We start from the raw sequence: 11,361 nt of genomic DNA, 5'->3' as shown, positions 1-11,361 counted from the left end.
AGCTCCCTGTGGACCTCACCCCTGGCCAGATCCGCTGCAGCAAGCGGGAGGTGGTGCTGACAAGGGGTGCGGAGCGGCTGGCCACCCGGGAAGATGGAAGAAAGCTTTACAACTACTTCAGCTCCTTTGAGGGAATTGGAGGCTTCCAAGACCACTTTGACTGGTGAGAAACAGGGCACTGAGGAAGTGGATTTGGCGTTATATTGTCTCCTGTGATTCTCTGATCTTCTGAGATAGCTCCTGGTTTTGAAGTCTTTTTGTTTTTGGGGCCCCTGTCACTTATGCACTCCCTGTTTTTCCTGTGTGTAGCCTGATGGGGCTCTCATACCTTTCCTCAGGTCTCCATGCCCTGGTATACTCCATGCTTTTCTCCAAACAACCCCTGATTTGTCACCTTGGTGCAAAATGCCTTTCCCAGGAGGCCACAGCGGGCAGCAGGATGGGACATTCTCCATCCCACTTCCCTGGCTCAGAGGCTGCCCTGAACCTGCAGTACAGCCTGCCTTTGCCTGGGAGCTGTCACCCTCTCACTCCCTTGACTGCTTCTTCTCTTGATAACTGTTTCAGGTGGGCCAGAAATAATTTCTGTTCCCACGGTGGGAAGCCCCTGTGGATAGACCCCCACGATCCTGATGTTCACCACATCTTCATCGATGACAATATCCGGCTGGACGATGCAGACACCATTGTCCACCCACAGGTAAGTGGCTGAAGGCCACACTGGGGGTGACCCTGGTGAGGTCAGGCATGTTTTGTGTCCTTTGCATGAGGCTGCAAAGGGGGATTGAGGTGTAGCCCTGGTGTCACTGCACCCTGTGGCACCAGCATGGCAGTGGCCTCAACTCCTGCCCATTTCCATCTGTAAGGAGACAGTGCTGGGGGGAAAACCTGCAGCAGCCGGTAAAGAGTCAGCAGTGTTTGCCAGGCAGCCAGGGAGTTACGAGGGATGACGTGCTTTGTGGATATTCCCTTCCATACAAGCTCTCCCAGGTTGTAATTTTGTCACTGGTGGCAGGAGTTGTCACTACCTGGACAGACCTGTCAGGAGTAGGGTTTGGTCTGTGCTGTGCCTGGTTCAAGGGAGTTATTGCAACAGCCTCTGTGTGCAGCAGCTGCTGCCTGGATGTCTGCAGCAGATAGAGAATGGCTCACACAGCTCCACTTGCTGCATTTCAGCCTCAGGCTGTTTCCCTGATCAAGGACTTCCTCCTTTTGCCATCAGTAGCTGGAATGGCTGGTCAGTTGTGCTGCTTGGCTTGTCTCAAGGGCAGCCCTGCAGCCCAGCCCCAGGGCTGTTCCCATGCCAGATCACACGGGTAGGATCCAGTTATGGTGGCAGCAGGCCTCGTGGGAGTCTGGGCAGCAGCTGAGCATCTTCCCAGCAGGGCTCATCCTCACTGCTGGGACCTTGCTGTCCTGCAGCCAGGATCTGTAGGTTGGATGCCATCTTCCCCTCCTCTTGCATCACCAGCTCTGCAGTGCTGTCCTCATGTCAGTGACGGTGACAGAGCAGCGCTGGAAGTGAAACAGATTACCAGGTGGCCTTAGACAGAGCCATGGTGAAGATCAGAAGGTGAAGTTCCTGTTCCCTCCTGTGGCAGCTAAAGGAGAGCTGTTGGCAGAGGTTTTCCTGGGGTTGGCTGCTCCACAGAGCTATTTTCTTCCAGCTGTGTGGTGTGTTCCTTTAGGGGAGCACCAGCAGCATGTGTGACAAGCTGGTTTGGAACCAAAGGCACTTTCTGTGAGGGAGGGGAAATCTGAAGAAAGTTCACCTTGTGCTGCTGGAGTGGAGATGGGATCCCCCTGCCCTCTGACCCTGACCCACGGCCAGCATGGAGGTGCCTGGCCAGGGGAGGACAGGGGCACCACAGGGCACATGTGCTTCTGCCAGGTCCTGCTCTCCCCACAGGTGTTCTCGGAGCGGGGCAGCAGCAGCCCCAGGAGTGCACCCACCTCAGAGCTGTATGACGTGTGCCTGGTGCAAACAGACCTGCTGGAGGCCATTGCTGATGAGGACTATTTCCTGCGCTGCGTGAGGAGGTGCGAGGAGAACTATGACCGCTACCTGGCCTGCACAGAGAAGGACACTCCAAGCCAGCAGTGGGATGGACAGTGATACCACCTCATGGGGCCAAGGGGCTCCAGAATGGGACACCCCCCACTTTCTACTGCGCACAGGCAAAGTCCTGGGCTGGGCTCCTGCTTCAAGCTGTTCCCTCTCCAATGTGCAATGTGGGCGTTCAGTCCTACCAGGAGCCTCCGTGCCCAAACACAAGTGTCCCGGGAGCTTGTGTGGTGGGATTCCTGGAGGAAATGGTTTTCCATTCCTTGGCAGCGCTGCCCATGGTGCCCTTCCTGCATGAGGGCTGGGGCTCACTGTGCCCCTCTGCTCACCAGGCAGGTCCTTCCATCCCTTGCACCATGGCTGTGATGCAGCCTCGCAATGTTCACACCTCCCTTCCCACTCCCACGGCGGTGACTGGTGCGGAACAGGTGCCGGCGTGAGCACAGTGTTATCGGCAGCACCCACAGGTGCCATTTCTGGTGTGGCGTTCTCGGCGGATGCCCTGTCACTTCTCCCTGTTTTTAAAGCAAACCTTTTTAGCTCATTTCTGTGTGAGTTTCCTGCCTGCCCTTGCCTCTGCCTGTGCTGGTGGGTGGGAAGCGCCTTTCCTGGCATGTTCATTTGCCTGGCTCAGCCAAGTGGGGACAAAAGTGGCGGTGGAGGGTTTAAGACCCGTGTGCATCTTCCTGACGCTGCTGAGAGACTGTGGCAAGGGTGTGCTCAGAGTGGGGCTGAGCTCATGCTCTGTCCCTGCAGCCCTGCAGCATTGACGGGCCAGGGGGTGCTCTCCTGAGCAGGACGGTGGGTTCTCAGCTCTGTGAGCCCGGCGTTGTGTGGCTCCAGCACCGGCAGCGGGATCTCTCCAGCTCCTCTCCCTGCGGCGGCTCCGTCCCGACGAGGTGAACGCGATAGGGGCACGGCGGACTGGTGGCAGCGGGAGGACCGGGCAGAGGGGAGCGGAGCCCGGAGGGGGAGCCAGGGCGGGCGCGGCGCCGCCCCCACCGGCAGCGGGCGGGCCCGGAGCGGGCGGTGGCGCGGAGCGGCGGGGAGAGCGGCGGAGCGGGCGGAGAGGTGAGCCTGGTCCCAGTCCCTGTCCGTACCCCTGTCCCAGCGACGGGGCGGCGCAGGCAGTCCCGGTACGGCGGAGCGGCCGTCCGGGGGTGCAGGCGAGAGCCTGGGGAGGGCCGGGGATGCTGGCAGTGCAGCGGGAACCCGGGAAGCGCCGGGGGTGCGGGCGGTGCAGCGGGAGCCCGGGGAGCGCCCGTGAGTGCAGGCTGCGGGCAGTGCCCCAGAGCCCCGTGGGTTGCGAGATGCGGGCAGGAGTCCGGGCAGCGCCGCGTCGTGCGGGCGGTGCGCCGGGAGTAGGAGCATCACGGAGTCCGGGCTGTGCACTGGGAGCCTCAGAAGGTGCGGGCAGAGAGAGACGGGCGCGCGGAAGTCCCGGTGGGTACAGGCTGTGTGCCGGCGGCCCAGGGGAGTGGGAGCCCGGAGTGTGGGAACTTCGGGGAGCAGGAGTACCAGTGGGTGCGAGCAGAGAACCCCAGGGAGTGGAAGCCCAGAGGGGGCGGGCAGGGAGCCCCGGGGAGCGGGGGCTTTCGCAGCGCCGAGGGGAGCTGGCTCGCTGGGGCTGGGGGAGCGGTGCATGCCTGGGCGCTGACTCGGATGCTCTCCCCTCAGGAGGCGGTGGGCAGAGCCGGGCCAGTGCCGAGTCAGGCCGGATGGGCGACACAGCGAGATCAGGATCCGGGGACCCCCGGGGCGGCTGAGCAGGCCCATGGCGGCGGGCGCGGGCGCCTTCGCGTGGGCCACCTTCCCCTCCATGCCCACGCGGCGCGTGTACTGCAGCGCCGTGCACCGCGACGGGCAGCTCTTCGTGCTGGGCGGCTGCGGGGGCGGTGGGCGAGCCCTGGGAACGGCCGAGGTGCTCGACCTCCCGGCCCAGCGCTGGACCACGCTCCCACCACTGCCCACGCCGCGGGCTGGCGCTGCTGCCCTCGCCCTGGGCAAGCAGATCTTGGTGGTGGGTGGCGTGGATGCGACGCAGAGCCCTCTCGCCTCCGTTGAGGTCTACCACGTGGATGAGGGCAAGTGGGAGAAGAAGGCGGCACTGGCTCAGCCCTCCATGGGCATCTCAGCTGTGCAGAGAGGTGAGGGATGGGGAGAGTGCCTGGCTGCAGTCTGGAAAAGTGGAGATACAGGAGTCAGGGATGCTCAGGTGGGATTTGAATCCCTGTGCTGTTTGGGATGCTGCATAAGGCTTTCACCCAGCAGCCAAACTTGCCACTTAATAGTGGGATCATGCTCCTGCCCCAAAAGCCAGCCCACTTGCAGCCCAGAGATGAGCAATACAGAGCCCCTCCAGGCATGGTTGCCTTCCCCAGCTGCCCTGGCTGTGGGCCATGTTGGGTGGCTGAGCACTCTGCTTGAGCCCAGCTTGGTGTGCTGTGCATCGAACATATTGTGACTCCTGCCCAAAGTTTCCTGAGCAGCCTTGGAGCCTTGGCACAGTCTGGCATGCTAGGAGCCAGGTATGTGGTGCCCAGGTCTGCTTCCTGACCAGGGATGCTGTGGCATGGCCCAGGTTGCAGCAGGCTGAGCAGGGCAGAGAGGATGGCAGGACAGTGGTGGGAGCGGGCAGGGGTGCAGGCCACGCTGGGAGCAGGAGCAGGAGCAGGATTTGGCAGAATGGCTGTGTTGCCATGGTGTCTCCAGGGAGATGGTACTGCTGAGAATAATTAGAGAGGATGGCCTTGTGCTCTTCTCTGTGTCTGATGGATGGCATGGAGAGGGGGACAAGAGGGTCCCATCAGGATCAGGGCATTGCCAGACTCAGGCCTGGCTACACCATCCCCTAGCCACCCCGGAACGATGTGTGCCCATGGGACTCTGCAGTGCCCGTGCTACCAGCCCTGGAGGGCACAAGGGCACTCCCAGCCCCATGGTGCTGCCCACAGAACTCCCTGCCTCACCACTGCCTCTTTTGCAGACGAGGCTGTTTATGCACTGGGGGGAATGGGTGCGGACACCTCTCCCCAGGCGTTGGTCCGTGTCTATGAGCCGGCGAAGGACCACTGGCAGCCCCTGCCCTCCATGCCCACCCCGTGCTATGGGGCCTCCGCCTTCCTGCAGGGCAACAAGATCTTCATCCTGGGTAGGTGCTGCTGGGGCGAGCTGAGCATCCCCTGTGTACCTTCACCTGCCTCTGGGTCACGGAGTGACCTGGTGCACCCCAGGGCAGCTCCATGCTGCCCAGCACTGCAGTCATTGGGGCCCCTCTGGCTTGCTGAGCCCACGCTGCCCAGCACTGCAGTCAGTGGGGCCCCTCAGGCTTGCTGAGCACAGTGATGGTGCCAGCTCGGGGCACCAGCAGCCACAGCATCTCCTCTGTGCACAGGGGGCCGGCAGGGCAAGCTGCCCGTCACAGCCTTCGAGGCCTTCGATCTGGAGACAAGGAGCTGGACACGCTATCCCAGTGTGCCCAGCCGCCGCGCCTTCGCCGCCTGCGCCATGGCCGACGGCATCGTCTTCAGCCTGGGGGGGCTGCAGCAGCCAGGGCCACACAACTTCTATTCCCGTCCCCACTTCGTCAACACCGTGGAGATGTTCGATCCCGCCCAGGGTGAGCTCCATGTCCCTGAGTGGAGTGGAAGCATCACCTACATGTCCAGGATGACTCCTTGTGTTGGTGAGGGGTGTCTGCGCCTGTGGGACGTGATTATGCAGGCTCTGAACATCAGCCCCTTGCACCCATGTGAATCCTGCCCTGTGCTCCCTGGTCCCAGGGAGTGATTAATCTGGGGCTGTCCTGGCATCAGTGTGTGGAGAGGAGCCCCAGTGTGTGACGCTTACTCCCTCTCACCCCCAGGTGCATGGAGAAAGCCAAACCGCACCATCCGCATGAGGGAGAAGAGAGCCGACTTCGTGGCCGGCTGCCTAGGAGGAAGAGTGGTGGCCGTGGGTGGCCTCGGTAATGCCGGGGATAGGCGTGTGGCCGTGTTCCCATCCCCATCATTTGTGGCATATCAGTGACCTGCATGACAGTGGAGAGGTTGGCTGTGAAAAGCCACGGGGTACTGCAACACTGTCTGCATCTGCATCCCTTTTGTGCCCTTCAAGTTCTGGGAAGACTCTAGTGCCCTGTCCCAAAGGCTGCCCCACTGAGCCCCTTGCCCCTTTCACCTCCAAACCAGGCTTTTTCCAGCTCATGTGCAGTATGCCGGGCTCACAAAGCCCACAGCGGCTCAGCCCCACCGTGCAGGGCTGCAGCACTGCATCCCTCTCCCGAGGGAGCTGGGGAAAGGTTAGTGCTGTCACTCAGCAGCAGGGATGCAGCAGGAAGGGCTGTCTGGGGAGCCTGGTGCCAGCCACAACACCCCCAGCCCTGCAGTGAGGGCTGCTAGACCCCCCAGGCTCACCCTGGGTGAGCTGGGCAGGAGGGCAGGAGGAGGTGATGGGGAAGGCAAGTGGTGCTGGCTGCATCCCTGCGGTGTGGCATTGTTCCTGAACCCTGCCGCTGCTGGAGCTGCCCTCCCTTATCCCTGCGGAGTGCCGGCACAGGGTGGGCAGAGCCAGCAATGCGGCATTAATGTCAGCAGCCCTCCCTGTGGGGACTTGGCTAATCCTCTTGTTCCCCCACTAATTGCCTCTGGGATCTCAGAGCCCCTGCAGCCCAAGGCTCCTGTTGGGATATCAGAGGCATGCAGAGGGGGAAAGGCAGACACTAGGGGGTGTGTGTGGGGGGGGATGCAGGAGGTTCTGATGCCATTCTATCTCCCACAGGGAACCAGTCCTACCCACTGGACTCAGTGGAAGGGTTCAGCCCCTCACAGAAAAAGTGGGAGCCACTGCCCCCCATGCCCACAGGCCGCTGCTCCTGCTCCAGCTGCCCAGCACCCGGCCTGCTCTTCCTCATCGGTGGAGTGGCCCAGGGCCCCAGCAGCGCCGTCGAGGCTCTGTGCCTGCGTGAGGCACCCTGAGTGGGGCCCCGGGAGCCAGCCCCAGCCAAGCACCAAGTGCCTGAAGACGGGGACAGGGTGTGTGAGCACCCATGCCTGCGAGTGACCTGGCTCCAGGGAGCTGCAGTCCCATGACGTTGGGCACGGGAGCAGCTGCAGTTTTGGAAATCCCTCTTGGCTCCTGTAGTGCTGTGGTGATGGAACCCAGGGCAAACTCCTGCCTGGTGGGACGGCCATGGCCAGCAGTGTGGAGGGAGCAGCGGTGGCGGGACTGTCGCTGGCCTCACTGCCCTGCCCGGCCCCGGCCGTGCCGCGGCGTGTCCGTGCCGTGTGTGTAGCAGTGAGTGCTGTGTCGTCGTAGACCCAGTCGATGTCTCATGTAGCACAGAGGTGCCCTGTAGCTCAGTGCCTGGGAGGTGACGTAGCACCTTGAATAAATGAAACACATGGAATTTTACTCCACAGGAATCGTGTTGTCCATGGTTATCCTACTCCAAGCAGAGACATGCCGCAGCCTGTCAGGAAAACCCCTCCCAGGGGAGAGCCCAGTGAGCCCTTCCTTGGCAGGACCCCGTGTTGTGGGGTGGGGATGGCTCTTGTTCTTCTCCCCACTGCCAGAGTGAGCAGAGCAATGTGATGTAAGGACCTGACCCCCTTTTGGAGAGGGGGAGCTAAGCAGTGGCTGCCCTGCCTTGGCACAGCCTTGCTTCTGCTTGGCCTCTCCTGTGGTGGAAGGGGCTGCAGGGAGTGAAGGCAGCAGCAGGAGAGGGGCTTTGCTGGAGAGAGCTGAGGTGTGAGAGGCAGGAAATGGAGATGGCTGCCAGGATCCTGAGAAATAAGATGAGATGCCTAGTGTCAGCTTCTGGGCCCCATCCAGCACCATGGCCCAATCTCAAAGGATGGACTGCGGCTGGTGTGTGGAAGAGTTGGATCCAGCTGTGGCCAGCTCCCCTATGCAGGAACACCACAATCCTGCTTTTACAGGCAATTGGGAAGTGAAGGTGGTGTCTGTGGGTGATGTTTAGGGGTGTACAGTGAGACCAGTGGGGGGTGACCCCCAATTGCCCAGTGCTGTGGGCTCACATGAGCCTTGCTGGTCTTGGCTCCATCCAGAGTCCTGCACCCAAAGCAGAGAGCAGCAGTAGTGGATGCAGGCGAGGGATTCGATCTTTAACTGGTACAACATTAGAAAGATCTCGCAGGTCTGGGTAAATATCAAGCACAGATGCCTGACCTTTCAGAGGAGACAGCTGGCCCTTGTTGGGCAGGAGGGCTGTAGAGACAGAAGGCTGAATCCCGTCGGAGTGCAGCAGCATCCGGCACACTGCTGGGGCAGGCTGAGCCGTCTGCCGCGGGCGTCACAGCGTGGGGAAAGTTGGAAATGATTCAGAAAAGAGCATTCACAAGACGTTTTCAGTGCCATTGCCCCATTGCTTCTGCTGCCCACCTAGCAGAGTAACCACAGGGTCCATCCTGATGTGCTGCGTGGCTGTTTGCGTGTGATTTGGGAGAAACAACCTGGGATACCTGGGCTGGTGGTACCTCAGCTAGTGGCATCCCTGCATCTGCCTCTGGGGTTGCCATAGAAACCACTACTGTGCCAGAGCCAGCATCAACAGTGAGCCCCAAATTAAAGACTGAGCTGTCTTTAACAACCAAGAGGATGCTGTGGCAGCGAGGGGAGAAGGTCAGCCGCTCATGTTATGAGGGGAGGCTGGACAGAGGGACTCACTCTCTGAACACAGTGTGCTCCAACCTTCTACGAATATTTCACAGCACTCCCTGACCTGTGCTCAGCCCCGTTGGGCTGGTCCTTCTCAGGGTCCTGGGAAGTGACAAATGCCTCACTGCCACCTTGCTACCTCTCCCCACCCTGCCAGCCCTTTCCAGAAGCCACCAAGGCATGCAATAATTCCATTCTCACTAAAACTTTAGTCATGGGGGACCCTAAATCATGGAGCTGCACTGGAAACACAGACCTGATTAATAAGCTTTTCCCTCGGGAGCATCGCATGAATGGGATAAATCATGACGCTGAGTCACCGGCAAATTGACATCCCTGTGTGCCAAGCTCCCTGCTGCTGATGGGGTGCCCAGAGCTCTTTTCCAAATTCAAGGTGATGGCGGCTGCAAGAGCCAGAGGATGCTGGAGGGAGAAGCTGCAGTTCAGGAGCTCATCACTGTTATGGTGTTTCCAGCAGCGAAAGTGGCCGGAACAATGGCCAAGGTCATCCCAGGAATGAAGAGATCTTCAAGTAAAGGGATGAGGGTCCCGACACTTTTGGAGACTGACACATTATTAACTGAAGAGCTCCCATGAGTTTCTAACAAAATGTGCTATGAAGAAAAAAAAAGTCGAGGGACGTACCAAATATATTGCCATCTATCTCCTGGCAGCTTCTGCTAATTTTACTAAAGGAAGGACTCTAAGTACCTGGCCGCCCTCCCTAACGTTAGAAGCACAGGCTGTTACTTCAGATATAAGGAGAGCTACAGTGCCTGGCAACATGGTTAATCTCCCCAGAGTGTGTTTTGGACGGGGGAGACGGAAATGGAGGGAGCTGTCAGACCTATAATTAAAAAAATATGTTTCTATATAGAAATTTCTTTCTGTTGTCAGGAGAGATGGAAATACAAAAATCTCGTTTATCATATTCCACAAACTTGGTAGACGCTCACGCCAGAAAGCTACAGCCACATCAGAAACAGGAATAGCTCCCTATAATTACATGAAATAACACGTTGAGCCTTATCGTCGGTGAACAAAGCACCAGCAAATCCTTTTCTGAGGGTAGTGGAAGTACTGTAAATGAGTGCAGGGCTCTACAGTCTCTTCTGCAGGAATATCTGGGCCAGCTTTCCAATTGTGAGCAATAAAATGATGGAAAATCACCATTATCAATGTAGGGCCATATAGGACCCGGACACACAGCAATGCTCTTGGCAGCAGTGCCATTCACTGGGCTGTACAACAGTCACAGGCAGTTCAGGAGCAGAACAAGGCTTTTATTTACTTAACAAGTGCAATAATCATCAATATTCCCGTCAGCTTGGCTCTCTGGAGGAAGGTTTGCCTTCCAGTCCACGGCTGCCTTGGACAGCCCAGCCATTATCCCACCTCTGAAGTAGGAACACGATCCAAGTTGTGATTCCCCACTCTGGTCCTAGAAAATCAACCTGTTAGATGCTCCTCATGCAGCTGAGAATTACCAAGTTGTCTTGCTAAATCCGAGCTATTTAAAGCAACCCTAGTGCTGTAATGCCAAGGAAAAACAATGCAGATAAGTCACTCCAATAAGTTTTTTATGGGTAAAAGACCAGAATTTTTATTTTCTTTTTTAAGTGAAAGCTCTATTTCTGTGGGATTTGGTTAGGAAACCAGATATATACATCAGGAAAGCCATTATTTTGACACTTCTGAACTCCAGGCTGCCTTTAATATGAAAGGCAAAAGAGGATAAAGGGGAATGCAAGTATTTCCTCTGATCTATCCATGAATTTATGTCAACCTTATTTTTACAGTGGTTTAGTGCTTAAGGAGTATCTTCAGAGCCAGCAAACAAACATTTTAACTAATATTGGGATAGTTTTGAATTAAAGGAGGAAGAAACAGGCAAGCAAGTGTGCCTGTTTTACATTCTTAAAGATGGAGGATACAGAAGCACAAGGGAAAAAAAATCCAGTAAAACCATATTTGAGAATCTTTCTCTGGGGAATGTTTAGATGATGGGTTATTTTTGTCATACTTCTAATGGGTGAAATTGAATCATTCTGCATTTCTGCCAGAGATATTTACATGAGAGACCACACAGTCTCTGGATATGAAGGAAATGAGTGCTGTGGCTGCTGTTCTCCCATGGGAGGTGCCCTCAGTATCCCACGCTCCAAGCCTCCTCTTCCTCCCTATGCCCTGTGATGACCCCCTGTGCCCAGGATTATGCTCCCAGGTGAAGGGCAAGAGCTGGCCCGTGGAGAGACTGGAGCTGGGGCTGATCCTGGGTCCATGACCAGGTACCCCCATCTCTGAGGTGAGATCAAGGGATCCCCAGCTCGGGGTGACCCCAGGAACCCTCAGCCTCAGGGAGAGATCCAGGGACCCTCAATCTGGGGTGACCGAAGGCACCCTCAGCCCCAGGGTGACCTCAAGACCCTCTGCCTCAGGGTGAGATCCAGAAACTCCCAGCTCTGGGGTGAGATCCCAGGACCCCAGTCCAGGGTGACCCCAGGGAGCCCCAGCCCCACAGTGACATCCGGGGGCCCTCAGCCTCAGGGTGAAAGTCAGGCACCCCCAGCCCTGAGGTGAAATCCAGGAACCCTCAGCCCCAGGCTGAGCTCAGACAC

At 58.1% G+C, this 11,361-nt stretch overlaps 2 protein-coding genes and 1 long non-coding RNA gene across 10 annotated transcripts in view; all 3 read left to right on the top strand.

Moving 5' to 3' along the window:
• The first annotated feature begins 6 nt into the window (after positions 1-6).
• LOC113975922 lies at positions 7-2,609 on the top strand. Its single transcript, XR_003536963.1, has 3 exons — positions 7-163; positions 568-700; positions 1,910-2,609. It is a non-coding gene; the product is annotated as an uncharacterized LOC113975922 (long non-coding RNA).
• Positions 2,610-3,076: 467 nt separating this feature from the next.
• On the top strand, positions 3,077-7,482 carry KLHDC8B (kelch domain containing 8B). 4 transcript variants are annotated; one of them, XM_027700534.1, is made up of 6 exons: positions 3,077-3,136; positions 3,743-4,212; positions 5,052-5,216; positions 5,460-5,684; positions 5,931-6,032; positions 6,845-7,482. In XM_027700534.1, exons 2-6 carry the CDS (start codon positions 3,840-3,842, stop codon positions 7,039-7,041), a joined length of 1,062 nt encoding a protein of 353 aa, XP_027556335.1. In that variant the 5' UTR covers positions 3,077-3,136; positions 3,743-3,839; the 3' UTR covers positions 7,042-7,482. The 4 variants fall into 4 exon arrangements, with proteins under 4 accessions (XP_027556335.1, XP_027556332.1, XP_027556334.1 ...); XM_027700531.1 differs by having other exon boundaries at positions 3,132-3,201; XM_027700532.1 differs by lacking the exon at positions 3,077-3,136 and adding an exon at positions 3,385-3,508.
• Positions 7,483-10,953: 3,471 nt separating this feature from the next.
• The window catches only part of CCDC36 (coiled-coil domain containing 36), a 22,875-nt gene continuing 22,467 nt past the window's right edge, over positions 10,954-11,361 (top strand). Inside the window, exon 1 of one of the 5 annotated variants that reach the window (XM_027700520.1) lies at positions 10,954-11,048. The gene's annotated coding sequence lies outside the window, so the exon portion shown is untranslated. The other 4 variants (XM_027700523.1, XM_027700521.1, XM_027700524.1 and 1 more) reach the window with 4 other exon arrangements.

The sequence above is a fragment of the Neopelma chrysocephalum genome, unplaced genomic scaffold, assembly GCF_003984885.1.
Source record: "Neopelma chrysocephalum unplaced genomic scaffold, ASM398488v2 Primary Assembly neopelma1_147, whole genome shotgun sequence".
In the NCBI taxonomy this organism is placed as follows: domain Eukaryota; kingdom Metazoa; phylum Chordata; class Aves; order Passeriformes; family Pipridae; genus Neopelma; species Neopelma chrysocephalum.
Note: the sequence above shows the minus strand (reverse complement) of the source record. Positions and strands in the feature narration are given on the sequence as shown.

Bases quoted from the DNA above. Each gene is read 5' to 3' on its own strand.
- KLHDC8B (XM_027700534.1), top strand. From the start codon at position 3,840: ATGGCGGCGGGCGCGGGCGCCTTCGCGTGGGCCACCTTCCCCTCCATG. The intron at 5,685-5,930 runs GTGAGCTCCATG...TCTCACCCCCAG, and splicing joins GATGTTCGATCCCGCCCAGG to GTGCATGGAGAAAGCCAAAC. The intron at 6,033-6,844 runs GTAATGCCGGGG...TATCTCCCACAG, and splicing joins GGTGGCCGTGGGTGGCCTCG to GGAACCAGTCCTACCCACTG.